At 37.1% G+C, this 18,965-nt stretch overlaps 1 protein-coding gene across 1 annotated transcript in view; it reads right to left on the bottom strand.

The window, feature by feature from the left end:
* Positions 1–518: 518 nt before the first annotated feature.
* The window catches only part of LOC140235960 (apoptotic protease-activating factor 1-like), a 32,575-nt gene continuing 14,128 nt past the window's right edge, over positions 519–18,965 (bottom strand). The window contains exons 7-23 of the mRNA XM_072315956.1: positions 18,051–18,234; positions 16,559–16,732; positions 15,847–16,086; positions 15,014–15,192; positions 13,813–13,939; positions 12,660–12,899; positions 11,085–11,207; positions 10,200–10,448; positions 8,878–9,003; positions 8,128–8,256; positions 6,125–6,250; positions 4,999–5,127; positions 4,388–4,507; positions 3,151–3,276; positions 2,124–2,249; positions 1,142–1,261; positions 519–737 (exon numbers count right to left, since the gene is read on the bottom strand). Coding sequence (XP_072172057.1) covers positions 555–737; positions 1,142–1,261; positions 2,124–2,249; positions 3,151–3,276; positions 4,388–4,507; positions 4,999–5,127; positions 6,125–6,250; positions 8,128–8,256; positions 8,878–9,003; positions 10,200–10,448; positions 11,085–11,207; positions 12,660–12,899; positions 13,813–13,939; positions 15,014–15,192; positions 15,847–16,086; positions 16,559–16,732; positions 18,051–18,234 — 2,701 coding nt within the window. The 3' untranslated portion in view covers positions 519–554. The remainder of the gene's footprint in view (positions 738–1,141; positions 1,262–2,123; positions 2,250–3,150; positions 3,277–4,387; positions 4,508–4,998; positions 5,128–6,124; positions 6,251–8,127; positions 8,257–8,877; positions 9,004–10,199; positions 10,449–11,084; positions 11,208–12,659; positions 12,900–13,812; positions 13,940–15,013; positions 15,193–15,846; positions 16,087–16,558; positions 16,733–18,050; positions 18,235–18,965) is intronic.

The following is an 18,965-nucleotide window of genomic DNA, read 5'->3' as shown; positions in this document are numbered from 1 at the left end:
TCTCTTTGAGAGACATTTCAGAAAAGTTATGGTAAACAGAGATATAGAACCAAACCATGAAGTCATGAATATTCTCTTCTGTATTTTTCAGCAGTAAGCTCAGCTTCTCCAGGTATCTGGTTACCTGAGACAGGATTAATTCAGAAGAGATGATCCTTAGTACTTCACAGATCAGAACAAGGATTACTCCATAAACTGAAGTGACTCTTCAGTTCTTCAGAGTACTCCTGAAATATCTACTACCTTGTGTCTGGCAAAAACACTAAATTCTTCACATAGCACCATACCAGTGGTTTTATGGGTGAAGTTAAAAATCAAAATACTGCACACAAAAATGTTAGGAATTCAGTCTTTTAGAAATAGTACCAACAGTCCCATTAAAAGGGAATGATTACAAAAAGTCAGAACTTTATTATCTGTCTGACCAAATGCAATGAAAGAAAACAAACCAACAGCCAAGTGTTAGATCTCCTGTAATTCAAAATCCTCAAAATTTTACTGAGGATCAGGCGAAGGAAGATGAAACTGAGAGTCCCTCGTGGGTCTGTCTCCGTCTAGACAATGACCACCTCTCCACTCTGTCTGCTGTCTGGCGCCCTCACACGACACATTAGGTACAGGATTCCAGCACTGTCAATGGTGACAAATGTCTGGAAGTCAGGGCTGATCTGGACCTGACGGATGAAGCTCCCTCGTACATGGAAAGTCTGTAGAGGAGTTCCATCCAACTCCCACCACTAGAGGGCGGTAGAGATGGGGTGAACAATAAAACAGGCATGGTGTACATAGATTTCGAAGCAAAGGATGGAAAGTGATACTGACAACAGGTTTATATCCCACATCACCATGGTGTTAACATGGTGTCACTATGGTGATACCCCCTGTCCAGGACAGGGGATACTGTTATTTTATCTTTACATCATATAATTGTTTCAATCAATTATCATTTCCTAATTGAATAACAATTATGATTGAATAATAATTGATTATTATTAATAATCATAATTCTACTTTTTCCTCATGGAGATTGAACAGCTGATGAAGCTGTAAAACTTGCTCCATTGATAATCTCGCATATAATTATGACTTTTTTTGTTCAAATTCATCAGAAACTATGTTTTCATTGAAGAAGTCTTCTTACCCGAACATTTTCTCCTGCTGTGATGACGATCTTGGAGTCTGGTGAGAATTTGATGTCAGTCACCCAAGACTTGTGTTGAAGACACGTCCCTATCTCTTGACCACTAGAAATGTTCCATACCTAAACAATCAACGGATACAATTTTGAGTCAAAGAGTGATTTGCATCCATTATGATAGACATTCACAAGCAAAGACCAACTTTGCAGAGTATTATGATATTATGATAGAACATCGAGCCAGACTATAACTTGCAATGTTACATCACAGCTTTCAATTTTCATTTTAAAAATTCAACATCTCTACCTCAAGATTTGTGGAAGATGACCTAAAAAAAAAAAATTTGGATCTCATATGGTTCACATGCTCTGCTGCTACTCATCGTCATCTCTTAATAAGATAGATAATGTATAAAAATCATATACCTGTAGACGCTATGTTCACTGGAAGCCCAGTTAGATCGCCAAGAACTTTCAAATGAATATAAAATTCTACAGATTTGTTTCAATTTTTTCATATTTACAACCAGCAGTAATTTTATCATACTTTTCTTTTTGACTGTCTTCTTTTTCCTTTCATTCTTTTTTTTATATTCTTTTTTTTTTTTTTTTTTTTAACAGGATTCAACACTTTCTGTTAAATCTCAGTTTTAGCTGTAAGGGTACACAAAGCTGATGTAATCAAGGAAATAATGACTTAACAAATATCTTGATGCCTTCACATAAAACTGATCATATGACCTTGTGGTACTAACAACCCAAATCAAATGCTAGTAGTCATAACTGACTTTCCTTTCTTCATTTGATTACTATGGGATAAAAACGTATTAATGTTTTCTAAAACTTTATAGAGTGTAAATTGTCTAATACAGTCTGTAAAAATCAAATTGAGTCAGCCTGCTAATTTCATGGGAAAACTTGAAATTTTCATGAATAATGTAAAAACAAATATCAAAGAAGGTTTTTTTTTGTTTTTTTTTATTACCCTTGTGATGCCGCTGTCGTCTCCTGTTGCTAGGATACTATTGTCTGGTGAGAAGTGACAGGTGCGAACTGAATCAATATGATTCTCCAAGGACTTCATCAAAGTCAGAGACTCCACATCCCAAACCTGCATGGTAAAATACACACAGAAAGCAACAGGGAGTGTTGGGAGAATGCTAGGAAGCAAATTCAAGGTAGTAATACACCACATACGTATGGCCGATTAAGAATGTCCCTCAAGAACCCCTACTGCTCTATTCACTTCTTCTGGACCATGTCTCTTTTATCATATTTCACTATTCCAGTCCTACCACCAATGCTGTCCCTCATATATTGCAGCTATGGTGATTAAACCTCTACTATTTCCCTCTATCTCTACTATCCCTCTCAAGCCATCTTTACTCTCTCTATCAATTTCTACTCGACCCCACTATCTATCTCTACTATTCCTCTCTATCAATCTCTACTACCCTCCTCTACTATACCTCCCTACCTTTACTATACCACTCTAACAGTCTCTACTATACCTCCCTACCTTTACTATACCACTCTAACAGTCTCTACTATACCTCCCTACCTTTACTATACCACTCTAACAGTCTCTACTATACCTCCCTACCTTTACTATACCACTCTAACAGTCTCTACTATACCTCCCTACCTTTACTATACCACTCTAACAGTCTCTACTATACCTCCCTACCTTTACTATACCACTCTAACAGTCTCTACTATACCTCCCTACCTTTACTATACCACTCTAACAGTCTCTACTATACCTCTCTACCTCTACTATTCTCCTTTATCAATCTCTACTCTACCTCTCTAGCCAACTTTAATATCTCTTCCTATTTATTTTCACTATAATCCTTATCTAACTATCTCTACTATCCCCCTCTCATCATCTCTACCATTCCTTCTATCTTGACAATGAAAAGCCCTAGAACAAACTCTACTATCCCCCTCTTACAATCTCCTCCATTCTATCAAAGTACCTTTAAGACCAGTTGAGCATGTTTTGTTCTCACCTTGGCTGATTTGTCAACTGAGACAGTTGCCACCATAGACTGATCGGGAGACATTTCACACATAAAGATCCAGTCATCATGAGCATTTATTGTCTCCAGATTCCTTCCAGATTTTAGGTCCCAAACCTGCGTGGATTAGAAAAAACTTCAAAGTGAAGCAAGATAATTCCGGAAAGTGAAACACTTTCACTACTGAATTGCCAACTCCTTGCAACAAACAGAAAATACATACAAGAAATATTCCAGCAGAGAAAAACCATTACACGTACCTTTGTCAATATACTCAAAGCATGGCAGGAATGCTGTTATCAATTTATCTTTTCTGATACCTCCATCATAAAAACAAAAACAATTATTTTCTTTTACATGTACTTTGTCATATCATGGAAGGTGAAATCTCTAGCATAAAAATAAGATCCAAGCAGGACCTTTGTTTCCCAGACTCAAATTAACTGCATGATTTCTGCTTTGACTCACAAAACGTCTTTGCATGGCAGTCAGGATTAAAGATTTGAAGCCAGGGGAGATGAATAAATGTGAAGGAAATATTTCAAGTTATCACACCAGCAAACACTGTGATTAAATCTCCATTTCAACTTGCTGATGTTGGGTAATAACGCACAAAAGACTGCATGCCATGCATTTACATGTCTGCAATTATAAAGGGTCTAGGGCATTTACCTGCTGGGCAATTACACTGGACCCTTCCCCTGACCCTAATCCTAATCCTGAACCTAATCCTAACCCTTACCCAAACTCTAACCCTAAACCTATCCCTAACCCTAATCTTTATTCTAACCTTATCACTAACCAGTTTTTAGCCAGGGGGTGATTGCCCTGATATGACTGTAAACAGTAAATGGGTGCAGTGTAACCAACTGCTTTATAAATGGTTGTCCAGTAGCAAAACCTGCTCTAACTTGCTGTCCAAAAAATAGTAATTACTAATAAGTTACAACTATTGTGTGAGTAGATGACATCAAAAAGAAGACTAATTACTCATCAAACACGCCGTTGGATATACAGGTGTATGAATGGAGTTCAGAATTCAGTGACCATAAAGAAACCAAACCTTTTGGTAGAAAGAAAACATACTACTGCACGTCTACAGAAGATGACTCTGGGATTGTTTTTGATTACATGCCCAAATATTGAATGAATAATAAATAAAACCTTATATTTGGCTTATAATTTCCAGAGAACTTAGACCAAACTAAAGACAGATGGCAGGACCTACCCTCAGGGTGCCATCTTGAGATGAAGACAAAATCTTGCTGTCGTCCTGGAAGATCCGACAGCTGGTCACGCCATTTGAATGACCTTTGCACTCAATGACCTTTCCATCTTCTGACCAGATCTAAATTCACGAGAAAATTAATGTGAAGGAACAAAATAGATCCATTACATCATAAAAACAAACAAACTATTTTAAAAGAACAAATGTAACAGGCTTTATGCCGAGAAGACATACATGTACCACCACTCTTTGGCAAAATGCATTAATTAAGAAATGTGAAAAATGCAAAGATTTAAAGTCATTATTCTTATACTATGATGTAAACATTCAATATATCTGGATCATATACTGTATAGCAACCCTTCAAAAAAAGAATGTAAACTCTATGTCACATACCAAATATATAAACAGAGGGTAAATTTCTTGGCCATTCTTATAAAAAATAAAGTTTATCACCACAGTCATTTTTCCATCACTTTTTTTTTCTGACTCAAAATATATTCTACACAAGACTTTCATCACACACAAAAAAAAAAAATTATATCTTTTTGGTGCATAAAAGTGTACTCTTTATGATAAAAAGTATTTCACTATGTTTGTAATGACAAGACCTTGATGAGTCCATCATTAGAAGATGTCACCAGTGTAGATCCCTTCTTGGTAAAGCCACACCATCTGACCTCTTTGCTGTGAGCGTCATCTAGTGACCTCTCTAACCTTTGACCTTTGAGGTCAACCACCTGTAAAATAGAAATAACAGTATACATGTGAATAATCATGAAATTATAGATAACTGATCCTAGCTGGTTTATTTGTTTTATCCGCTCAGCTGTGAGGATGCCTTAACCCGTTGAGGACTGGTCCCGAGTATACTCAGGCAAATGAAACAATAAAATGAGAAACAAGCAAACCCAACCTGAATATTGCTTTGAAATAATTGATCACTACACAATAGCAATAGAAAGAAAACATTCATGCAGTATTCAAACCTCTTGCATTACATAAGATTTATCTTTCATAAATATGTCATCATCATATACCTTTGGTTTGGTTCTTATCCTTTCTTTCATTCATTTTTTTTTTATACTGTGGGAATGAATGTCAGGGCAACTATTTGGCTACAACTTGCAGTGTGATATATGAGTTTTGCTGTTACAATAGCCAGATACATACCATGCTACATGGTTTCATGACATTTGCTCCTCCGACAATTGCTCCCATGAAATATCTGCATGCTAAGCCAAATATAAATTATACCCACAACCCTAACCCTAAACCTACTTCTCACATCAAACTAACAACCCTCACCCTAAACCTAATCCTCATATCAAACTAAACCTTATCCTAATCCTAATCCTCACATCAAACTAAACCTAAAACCCTTTCACAACCCTAACACTAACCCTAAGTCCTTGGAGAAGATAAGACCAGGGGGGGGGGGGGGGGGGGGGGGGGCATTTCATGAAGGAACTTGTCGGATAAAATGTCCGACAAGTCAATTATATCCGACAAGTTCAGACAAAATCAGCCAATCAGACTAAAGAATTTCTCAAAACTTGTTGGATATAATTGACTTGTCAGATATTTTATCCGACAAGTTCCTTCATGAAATGCCCCCCAGAGCAATTGTCACAGGAGCAAATGTTGTGTCACCATGCTATACACTACAGTATCATTCCACCAAACAGACCTGTATAAGACTCATTGGTCCCTCCAAACACACCCTTTGGTCCTTACCCTGACTGTCCCTGCATCAGATCCATAAGCCACCTTGGTGGTATCATTATTAAGAGCAAAAGCTCTCATCCTGGAAGACTCCTGACTCAGCTCCACCATCTTCTCCATGTTTCTCCCATCGGTCATCTGGAGGATTATGAGATCAGGTCAAAGGTCAAGCACTGGACACTGTGACATCAACATTGACATTGACATCTATGTCTATATGTACGTCTCTGTCTCTGTCCATGTCACTATCTCTGTTTCTGCATTTCTCATAATTACATAAACTACTGCATACTTGAAGCATTTATGATAAGGGCACACTCGCCACAATTCATTTTCTGTCAAAGAAGTGCCCTTGGCATGTTCAAAATGATGACAAAGATATTTGTACTTAAATAGAGTGTATACTGTTTGCTGGAAATAAATGTCATTGAACTGAACTGAACATCAGTATTTGGATAAACACAATGTATGACCAGCATGCCTTCAGCACAGAGTGATAGTGCAACTTTGAGTACAAGCCCAGGCTGATCACTCTTATGTTTGGTCAGGATTTCATAATGAGTTCTTTTAACAAACTGAAAAGTCATGGTCCAGCTGATCTAGCTCTATATCCTGCTAATAAACAATGAAGTATACAGTAGGTATACTTACATTTCTTATGCAAGAATGTAAGAAAACCAATATATTTTTGAACAACTGTTACTAGTAACAACTTTATTGGACTCCATGAAACACATACACCCACCCCAAAACAGAACAGTTTTGCTAGACAATGAAATCACGTTGAAGACTGGTTTTCTTTCCTTGATTCAGGTTTGGTTCAAAACTTGAATAACTAGAAGTATCACTAAAGGAGATTAATACCCCCACTCCCGCAGCCCAGACTCCTATGAAAAAGAATTGAACCAAAGGGTTATGTGTGTCTGTGTGTATGTTGTAGTACCTTGTGAGTACCTTGTGAGTTTGACCGCTTCACAAGTATGGAAGTAGTTCCCTCCACAAGATTTTCAAGAAAATATGCATTTACTATGGCAACATCTTGTCAGGTACAAACACAAAGGGTGTCTTGCATAACTACACCTATAGATCATTATAGGTCCTACATACCAAATTTGAAATAAATTGCTTAATTAAGCACTGTGGAAGTAGTTCGCTCCACAAGGTTTGGGGGAAATTGTGGTTACCATGGCAACGCTTTCTCCGACAGATATAAGAAATATGTCCTGCACCTCTACACCTCAATGTCATCATGAACACCAAATGTGAGTTCAATTGCTTCAAAATTGTGGAAGTAGTTCACTCCACAAGATTTTCAAGAAAATATACCGTTACCATGGCAATGCCTAGTTGGGTACAAAGACAATGTGTGTCTTGCACAACTACACCTATAGATCATTATACATACCAAATTTGAAATAAATTGCTTAAATAATGTGGAAGTAGTTCACTCCACAAGGTTTTGGGAAAATTTTGGTTATCATGGCAACGCTTTCTCCGACAAACATAAAAAACATGTCTTGCACATCTACACCTCAATGTCATCATGTACCCCAAGTTTCATCAAAATTGCTTCAAAACTGTAGGAGGAGTTTGTGACACAAGATTTGCAACGGACCGCCCGACCGACCACAAGCTGATTCCTATATATCACCTTATACACTTCGTGTATGCAGGGGTATAATAAATATTAAGATGATAAAACCCACTTTGTTGAATCTTTTCATTACTGCACTTTTTGCCTGATGACACATTTTATGTACCAACCAAATGGATCAAGTCCTGGACAGACAGTGTCATACTAACTGATACAAGGACAAACATACAGACAGACTTTCTTCCTCCCACACTATGCTTACAGAATCGTGGATACAGAGTTACAGAAATATACTTTACATAGCCTTTATAGAGACTGGATAGAAAGTGTAAGTGTTCCACACTGTACCAGTAATTATTAGCAAAGATTGCCCATGGAGTTTGCACCAAGGTATGATGGTCTGATTGGATATAATGCTTACCAGACATCTGTTCTTGTTGTCTCCTGCAATGAGGAACTTAAGTCTTTCTTTTCCGCCACAGAAAGAGGCGACAAAATCTCTCTTCCAAACACTCTGGGTTTCCATGTGGCCATACTGCACTTTCCAGATCTGGTAAAAAAAGGGAATAAAATTCTCCTGTTATAATGCTCAGAAGACCACATGGCACTCAAAATTGGCCTTATGATTATATAAAAGACGAGCTTTTCACACATTACTTTCAATGGAGAAAAGTGATCTTCGTCTAAAGACTTGGATTAACAATTTACACAGTATAGGAACAAACACTTTTATAAATGGACATAAATTTGGAAGTAAATAAAGAAAAATGATTGATTGCCTTACACACTGTTTATCTATCAAACAGAAGGAATATCAAAACTCAGATGTAGACTTGACATTGTATGCATAGAGAGAATATAATAATATCTTGATTCCATATGTGACCGTCCAGCTCAAAATTTTGACAGTAGGTAGAGAAAAGATTACATGTACTATTCCAGGTTAGACAAAGCTACGAAATTTAAGTCGGTCAACACAAATGACATATCTTGGTCTGGTACATAAAACCCTAATCTGTGACTTTTTGAGGGTTTTTAGCTAGGCAGTCACATATAGATGGCTAAGCACGGGTTGTTATACAATTTGGCATTTGAAATCCTGCTTGAAAGGGAATGATTGAACACAGAACACAACATATTTTGACACTCAGGATCCCTGAAGCTGACATACCCTGACTGTTTCATCATCTGATGCTGAGACGAGTCTGTCACCCTTGACATCAAACTTGACACTCATGACCCAGCTGGTATGACCTTTGAGTACTGCCACAGGTTTGAAACGCTTTGTCTCCCATAGCTAGAAGGAAATACATATTAAAGGCATAATTTACCATTTGCAGATGAAACAAAAATCCAGCATTAGTGCTTTAAAAAAGTTCTAAAATGTGAGTTAGGGATAAAAACAACTACTGTAAAAATTTGAATCCATATAATCGATGCTGAGTATTGTTAAATACACGAAATGTGATCAATACTTATTATAAAAATATTTCCAGGCTAATCCATCTACAGTTATGGGTTATTGAGAAAAATACATTATTTCCTCATATTTTAGGTTCTATCACAAAAATTTGTTATATGATAGGATGTTTTGTGGTACAACAGACCTACACATAAATATGCATTAAATGTCATATCTTGAAAATCTTTTAAATTACTGTTCCCAAAGGTAAACAGGACCTTTCAACCCGATGAAGAAGAACTGATTTTCTACAACATGCATTTCCCATTTACCCCAGCCCATAAATATTTGGGACTAGTCTTCAAAGGGTTAAAGATTCTGCAGATTTGAAATGCCTTGTCTTCCATAGCTAGAAGGGAATACAAAGTCAAGACTCCAGCACTATCATTTATGGGATTATATGAAATCACTTACAATGATATTGACTATAAGTGTTGTTGTTGTTGTTGTTGTTTTTTTTTAAGAGTGCAGTATCTTTTTTTAGGCACTGACACAGTTTGACAGTGAACACGAGGGCAAAGAATATTTCAGGAAGTTTATACAACCCATCTTCTTTTCTTCTTTTCTCTGGTTGCCCTCTTTGGGGACACTAACATCTTTAAATCTGTAATTTTGGTGGCCCAAAACAGAAATTTGATTGCCCAAAAATAAACAAATACATACCATCTATTTGAATCCTGGGTGCCTGATTGGGCCACCAAAAGGTAGTCTTTTTGGAAATTTGGTGGCCCCAGGCAAATGCTAATGCAGGCCTGGCTAATGTCGAGAATAATTATGAAAACATACAGTTATATAGACAATGCTTATGAGACAAAAACCAAAACAAACCTATAGTGATTCAGACAGAGAGGGTAAAAGAGAGAGAGAGAGAGAGAGAGAGAGAGAGAATGTATGACAGACAAACAGAGTCTATTCAACAATGGAGAGAAATGATTCCCATTGGATACCACTCAATTTACTATTAAAATCTCTCAAATCTATTAAAAGCCTCGGTATTTATCAGTCTGGACCTAGATGAGTCAAAGACTTACCAGAATCTCAAAGGTGGATAGTCCACCTGCTATGACGTCTCCTTTGGGTGAGAACTCACAGCACAGTACACTATCTGCTTCACTGGCACACTTTCCTGCTAGCTTAGAGCTCAACATCCCCCATACATGGACCTCGCTCCCTCCAGCCGATGCTACCAGCTGACCATCAATAGAACAGCTACAGCTGATTGGTGGGTATTGATGACCAGTATAGGTGACCATCACCTTTCCTGTTGATGAATCCAGAACCTGGTAGAAGAGAGGATTGATGAAAATAATACCCATAACAATCTATTTCATATTAGCATGGATCATCAAATCAAATCAATGGCAGCTTGTCACATGCAGCACATGGAAAAATCTCCTTCCCTGTTTTATGAACAGGGGGCTTTCAAAATATTCTCATGGGTGTTTTGGTCTCATACATTAGAAAAAGTGCTGGTGGGCATTCAAAAAGAAACATACAGGAACTTAATTCTTACTGAGCTTCACTCATCAATTAGATACCCCACCACCACCCGTCAATGAAGAGAGATTATGTAACTCTTGCCTTATTCTAGGACTGCGGCATTGTTATATCAAGGGAGGATGTCTGAACCTTTCAAGTGCAGTCAAGTTTGGGTTTGAAAATGACTGCCTGGTTACTGGAAAACAGCTGGACAAATTTTGTAGTAGAATGCATAGGCACATTAAAGATTTAGCCTGTCGTCATGATTAGCAACCTGTTGGTCCATTATTAAAAGCAACTTTGAGCAGGTGGGTCCAGAGGGTTAAACACAAGAGCAAAGAGATCTCACCCAACCTGTAAGATAGACCATGGAACTTTCATTCCATTTAACCTCTAAATAGAGCACAGGGAACCCAGCTAGCATCCTTAACACAAACCTTGACAGTCATATCATCTGAGCAGGAAATGACGAAGGCATCATCACGAGAGAAGCAGAGAGATCGAACCATCTCTTTGTGTCCTCTGATCATCACTCGTCTGTCATACACCAGGTCAATGATCTGAGTGGTATGCAAAATGTTACATTTACAACAGTGATCTGAGTGGTTTCCAAATTGTTACATTTAAAACAATGATCTGAGTGGTATGCAAAATGTTACATTTACAATAGTGATCTGAGTGGTATGCAAAGTGTTACATTTACAACAGTGATCTGAGTGGTTTGCAAAATGTTACATTTACAACAGTGATCTGAGTGGTATGCAAATTGTTACATTTATAACAATGATCTGAGTGGTATGCAAAATGTTACATTTACAACAGTGATCTGAGTGGTATGCAAAATGTTACATTTACAACAGTGATCTGAGTGGTTTGCAAAATGTTACATTTACAACAGTGATCTGAGTGGTATGCAAAGTGTTACATTTATAACAATGATCTGAGTGGTATGCAAAATGTTACATTTACAACAGTGATCTGAGTGATATGCAAAATGTTACATTTACAACAGTGATCTAAGTGGTTTGCAAATTGTTACATTTACAACAGTGATCTGAGTGGTATGTAAATGTTAAATTTACAACAGTGATCTGAGTGGTATGCAAATTGTTACATTTATAACAATGATCTGAGTGGTATGCAAAATGTTACATTTACGTCAGTGATCTGAGTGGTATGCAAAATGTAACATTTACATAAATGACATTACTAAATCATTTCAGTGTATTGATAATTTTGCTGTAAAAAGACAATTAAGAATCATGAATACAAATGATGCAATAAACTTCTATTCCATGAATAAATATTTTGATATATTTTTCACTTTGTTGCAATCTTATGATACAATCTAAACAAGAGAGGCTGCCAGCGAGTGTGTTGGTTCATTCAAAGCTTAATCATTACATGAAATTTGCACTTACAGTCTAACAATAACACTACAGTAATTTATGAGCTTGGGTGTATCACTGTGGTATATCCCAGTTGTCTGAGTATCACAGCCATTGAATGCTTTGAATAAGTTTAAAGCTTTGAAAATAAAGATATGAGAAAAGTGTATCCAAAACACAAAGCATATTTCACAATGGAGACAAAAAGACACAATGTATAAATTTTACATGCAACATGCACTTATTTGACAATATGTAATCTGAATAGGCATTGGGCAAGTACAACGTATGCAGCCTGTGTGGCATAGATTATGCATACAACGTAATGATGTCTAGCTCGAGAGCATTGTATCATGTAGGCATGTGCACTGGATACACACCACAGATGGTACAATCTTAAACACACACACAAATCAATTCTAGAAGGTTGAGTTCAGTCACACAATGAACCAAGTACAGAGGAAGATTTAATAAGAAGTTGGCAGCCAGTGGTAAAAATGTGTGTTTGAGACTCACCTCAATGAGACCTTCCACACTACACATGACAATCTTTTTGTGTTTGAGACTCACCTCAATCAGACCTTCCACACTACACATGACAATCTTTTTGTGTTTGAGACTCACCTCAATCAGACCTTCCACACTACACATGACAATCTTCTTGCCATCGTGAGAGATGAGCGCCCTCAACCAGTCTCCAGAAATCTTTTTCATCAAGCTCTGGTCTTTCACCCTCCACATCTTGACGTTGGCGCTGGAACATGTGACCATGAAATCACCCGCTGGACATATCTCACACCAGTTGACCCAGTTATTATGGGCCTCCAGACAGAAGACAAGCTTGGCTGACTGACTACTCCATAGCTGGGAGAACAGAAATTATGTCATGTCAGATGATAAGGCTGACTTCTACATCTCATTAAGTAATCATCAAAAGGCTAATCACAAAGGTCTGAATTCACGAAGGTGGTACAATCTTTGTCCATGGTTTAAACCATGGACAAAGACCGTAGTTTTGTATGGGGCGCCAAGTGTCGCATGGCCTATTTTGTTACAAAATCAGTCATTTCGTAACAAAATGGTCATTTTGTCAATGAAATGACTGATTTTGTAACGAAATAAGCCATGCAACACTTGGCACCCCATAAAAAATTACGGTCTTTGTCCATGGTTTAAACCATATGGACAAAGATTGCACCACCTTCGTGAATTTGGGCTATAGCACATAAAAATAATATACAGTAGCTGGCTTAAATATATGTGGTTGCCAAGGAACTAAAGAGACTAAGTACATATCAAGTCATTAGGTGCATCCATAATAACTAGTGTACATTGATATTTGATTTGATTTTGATTGTATTTAATAAGTTTTTTTTTTTCTAAACTTACATGTTTATACCATGAAAAACATACAAATTGTACATTTATTTGAACAAATATATGCATTACAAGTTGAAAGTATAATTTTCATGATAGTCTCTACAGTGTTTAAACAAATACAATGGAATAAAAAAAGTCAATGATACACTTATTTCCAATTTAAGAGAGGAAACAAGAATGCAGGAGTCTACAGTCTTAGGTAGATGATTGATATTGATGCTCACAAAGACACAGCCTTGTGCCAGAAACACTGCAAACTGTAGGAGTTGGTGTTCACTAAAGATGTAAACTTTGAGAAGAGCAAAAGACTTAACATGGAAAATAAAGAGAGGGAGAGAAGAAGAGATTGTGAGAGAGAGAAGAGAGACAGTTATGAGGGTTGGGAGAAGATGCCTACCTTGACTGTACCATCTTCACCACAGGATATGATGTGGTCTCCCGTTGGAGAGAAATGGGCGCTATTTGTCACCCCAGAGTGAGGAGTGTTGGTCAGTAGAAGAGAGTCTCTCACTAAATATTTATTGCTGCAAGAATCAAGAAAGAATATTAGACCTTATTAAACACCACAACTGGTTCTACCACCTGTTAAATATTCCCATTTATGAGGGGGAAAGAAAAAGAGTTCCCTAATATAAAAAAAAACAACAACTAGCATGATAACCTATCATTATATTATCAATCATTTTCTCTCATTTGACGGTCCTTGCTGTATGCATGTGTTACTAATGTGCAACAAGCTAGCATGTCAGTGAGCAATATATCAAAGATGTGTCTCACTTATGTGCAACAAGCTACTACTGTAAAAGTGGTTTCTTTTGCACACAGATACTTTTGCAGTTTCAATCGGTGCCGACTTTTTCGCGTGTGTTTAAATTCGCGGTCGGCAAAATCTGTGAATTCAGTCGGCAAAAACTGTTTTATTTTGCACATGAAAACCCAAACTATAATCCAATTATTCTTTTATTTATCAAACAGAAATTAAAATCAAATGCAGGCTTACCTGAAATCCCGTCTCTCGAGTACTTTATAAAATGCTTGTAACTACATTGCGCGGTATCGCTGTGTGTGTGTGTTGACCATCAATACACTCAATGCGCAGTATCTTTGTGTGTGCATGTTCGCAATAGCATTGTAACAAGTGCCGAGTTCAAAACATTTCCTTGCATGGTTAATTTTGCGCGACTTTTCAAAACATTTTCGCATGATGTTGAATTTGTGGTTCAACCTCAAAGCGCGAAAAGCGCGAAAATAAAACCACCGCGAAAGAAACCACTTTTTCTTTTACAGTACATGTATGTCACTGGACTATACATGTATATCAGAAGTATGGATTAGGCAGTGATTGGATATTGGAGTCTGATGGAAAGGTGACCACGATAAACTGACACTCTGCTAGGTGTCAGTGCTGCTCAATTCACATCACAACAAAAAAAACTATGACAAGAGAAGACAATTGGAAGGTTGTTTCAAGGAGAATTTGTTGTAGTAATTATGAGTCTTCTTCCTTAAGACCTCTAACAGACTGTCACTCTCTCCATAGCAGTCTAGATCACTATCATCAGTTAAGACCCTGAACGTTTCCTAGCTAGTTAGCTTACCACCATTCAACGTAGAAACCTCCTTGTTTCTCCCGAACAAGGCGCCTTGCTTGCTGGCATACCTCAGTGCTGTCTTGTTGTAGCAAGGCCAGCTGAAGAAGGTCAGGGAGTGGAGTTTGCATCAAGAGGTGAGCGTTCACACTCACAAACACCTGGAACTCCTCCACTATTTGTCGTTGCTGGAATGGTCAGAAGAGAGTTAAGACTGAACACTACTATGTCATTAGCTTTACTACAGTATTAAAGTGAGCATTATCAGACAAGACAAATATGCTTTCCACAACCAAAAGAAAATCACTTCAACATATAGTAAGCTAAGCAAATGAGACTGGAGGAAACTGACTTTCAAACAAACATGGAAAACAAACTGTATTTCCAACATTTTTCATGGTGAACACAGAACTCAATTTGAAGTTAAACATACAGAAATCTGTCATAGATATATTTACTATACATGGTTCCTTGCTGGCCCATGTAATTTTGTATCAATATTTCCTCGATAAACACACCAATGAAGAATTAAAATTTTCATATTTTGGGGTTCAGAATCGAAGTTCAGGAATATTTTGCCTCCTAATAATCAAACCAAGATTTTTCCAACTGTGAAGATGTAATTCTGGTTGAATTATTTGTATCTCATCATACATCATGTTTAATCAATAGATTAATGAGAAAACACATAAAAGAGGACTATATAAGAAATTGTGTTGACAATATGTATCTAAATATTACAGTTAAGTTTGGCAAGCCATTAATATGATTGACAGGGTGCATGTCATCAACACTTCTTATCATTAAACATAAAACAGAATAAAAAAAAAATATCAGCTCACTTTTTCTGGGATACTGCCAGCATAGGAGACATAGTCACTCAGCATGTTTGCTGGTCCCGTCAATGTGACTTTCCTGGCAATCCAGCGCAGGCTCTGTAGAATAGTAGAGAGCTCAGCGAATTCCCCAGCCTGGGCCATGTGCTGAGCCAGGTACATGTGGATGTAGCTGTCGTCTGGCAAAGTGTGATACGCTCCATCACATTGATTCTTGAATGCATGGACTAATTTTTTGTGAAAATCCTGACAGACAAAGTAAACAGAGAATACATTCCTGAATTATCCTTAGAATTATCATACGGTAAAATACAAAAGCAAAGGAGGAAGATAAAAAAGTAGAAAGGAAGAAAAGACTACAAAGAAAAAGAAATCAAATTATTGTCTGAACAATGCTTGTACACTTCTAACATATTGCTATAATATATAAAAATGAACTAAGAAAGAGCCTGAATCACAATTATGTATATCTTGGCAAGGATTCAGCCAAGAATGACAGAGTGCTTGTTACCTACACCATACCCATATTCTGTCTTTACACTGCTCAGTATAGAAAGTCAAGTTGAAGGTTAGTCAGTGTATACACCATACACCTGAGTGCTTGTATCAAAGTTACCTACCTGTATACTGTCTTTATACTGCTCAGTATAGACAGTCCAGTTGAAGGTTATTCAGTGTATACACCATACACTTGAGTGCTTGTGTCAAAGTTACATACCTGTATATTGTCTTTATACTGCTCAGTCAGAAAGTCAAGTTGTAGGTCATGCAGTGTATACACCATACACTTGAGTGTTGTATCCCACTCCTGGAAGGCCAGAGACTTGTTGACTATTTCTTCCATCATGTCTTCTATTGACTCTTGCTCCTCATCATGCATTACACCAAGAACCTGGAACACAAACACAGACACTACACTAAACACTTGTGAGCAGAAGACCAATAAAAGTCTAATGCATGGGTTGTGTATTATCAAGTCAATGGTGTCATCTTTAGACACTTTGTGTGTTGTACCCAGAAAAGGACTGCAATCATTGAAACTATAGAGTCCAGTGAAAAATACTGACATCTAAAGCACCAAACACTAACTTTTGGAAAGACAGAAAAGTTTGACTTTAGCTGCTGTGTAGAGTAATGACAATACTTTAGTAGGGGAATAGACTTTGCAAAATAAAGACATATTTTCCGATGCAGTATCATACTCAACATGACACTCATTAATGTAACACAAAACAACAAGGGAAAAGTTTCAATACACCAAATGTCTTTGCCAAGATGACTCCAGCAAACCATGAAGTCATTATCACTACTTGTAACATATTCAAAAGGGAAGGGTTAAAAAAAAACGGGAAAATAATACTAAATACTGTCAAGATATGTTTCCTCCTTAATTTTCATTCTTTATAGTGTGAGTGCTATCTACACTGAAGTCAATGCAGTTAAATCCCAGCCTTTGAATGTGAGCTTTGTTGGAATTTTGTGAGATATGTTTCAATTCAAAGTCTTCAGCGATAACGTGAGGAATTCATCGTTAAATTTTGTGTTACCTTTGATTAAGACTTGTTTCAAACATAAAAGTTTGACATATTCTGGATCAATACATTGGAATAAGTTACCATTGGAACTGAAACAAAAACCAACGTTTGTAAGCTTTAAAAATGCACTTGAACGAAACTGATAATAGACAACTTTTCTCAGTTTTATTCCCTTTGCATGTGCTTCTCTCTCATTATCTCCTCTTTCTCTCCCCCCCCCCCCTCCCTTTCTCTCTCTTTTGAACTCTCCTTTGTTTTCGTTTCTTTCATTTTAAACTACGGCGATATACATTGCATAATAATTGTACATGGTTATCTTTGATTGATCATGTTTGTTTCTGTCGAAATGAGTGCCGTAGTTTCATCACCATGTTTTCTGTATTCTATGTTTTGTTTATGTTTTTTTTATGTATGAGTTTTGTTTTTCATTTCTGTATATCTATGTTGTATTTTATCCGCACGGACCTGCGGAAGAACAGTCTTCGGACTGAAATATGTTGCCATGCTTAAATAAATGAATGAAATGAAATGAAACACACACTATCTACTTCTATAAAAACCGGGATTGTTTAATAGGCTTCAAGACAATGAGCATTGCGGGTTGATGGAGAAGACTATTACTGATCACAGCCAGTACAAGAGGCAGCATTCATGAGCTCAAAGCACTTTACTCACTGTAGCTGGAATGGGAACATCTTCACAGAAGATAGAGAAAGATGCGTAGATGTCTCGTAATTCAGACGGTAGCTGCTCTAGACTCATTCCCATGGCTTCACCGACACTGCCGTACTCATATGCCGTCACTTTCTTCAGGCTGCTGTAACGTTTGCGCATCAACTTGTCAAGATAAAACTTCCATCTGATAATAAATCAAAACATACAAAGAACAAGAACATTCAAGTAGGGTGGGACATACATAAGATGGTAAATCCAAGATGATTGAACAATCAGACATCACAGTAAATTACACAGCTTTTAGAATATTGTCCAGAAAAACAAAACACTGTCTTTGCATTGGAATTATTTCAATATGGCCAATTGTAATGCTTTAATCCTTACAAATGGCATGAGAAATGATGTATCATGCAGTGTACATGAAAAAAAAAAATCCAAATCTTGGAGAATTTCAAGGATCAGGCAAAAAACAACAACATTTTACAACAAAGTAAAATCTACAGGTGGTAGACAGGGCATCGTAAAGATGAACAGTCACAGAAAATGGCTGAGAGATGGTAGATGTAAGCGTGATAATATCATGAAAGGTAGTGGGCTTACTGGACGTTTTCAGTGATGCTTTAATTTTCAAGAATTGTGTGGGCTGAAAATATTCACAAAAAAGCAACTTGCATAAAAATTGTTTTCCTTAACACAAATGCAGTACATGCTGTCTCCAAGGTGGGGAGCTGCTATCTTTTCTATTGTAAAAGGAAAATAATTCTTTCTCATTCCATCAATGTGGTTTTGAATATTAGTTGTTAATTTCTAACCAGTCCCAATTCATAAGATTTATATGGAGTATACAGTAACACTGACCAGGCTTAACAGTAACACTGACCAGGCTTAACAGTGACACTGAACAGGCTATACAGT

The sequence above is a fragment of the Diadema setosum genome, chromosome 12 (genome assembly GCF_964275005.1).
Source record: "Diadema setosum chromosome 12, eeDiaSeto1, whole genome shotgun sequence".
Lineage (NCBI taxonomy): Eukaryota > Metazoa > Echinodermata > Echinoidea > Diadematoida > Diadematidae > Diadema > Diadema setosum.
This window is presented reverse-complemented; position numbering and strand designations above follow the sequence as displayed.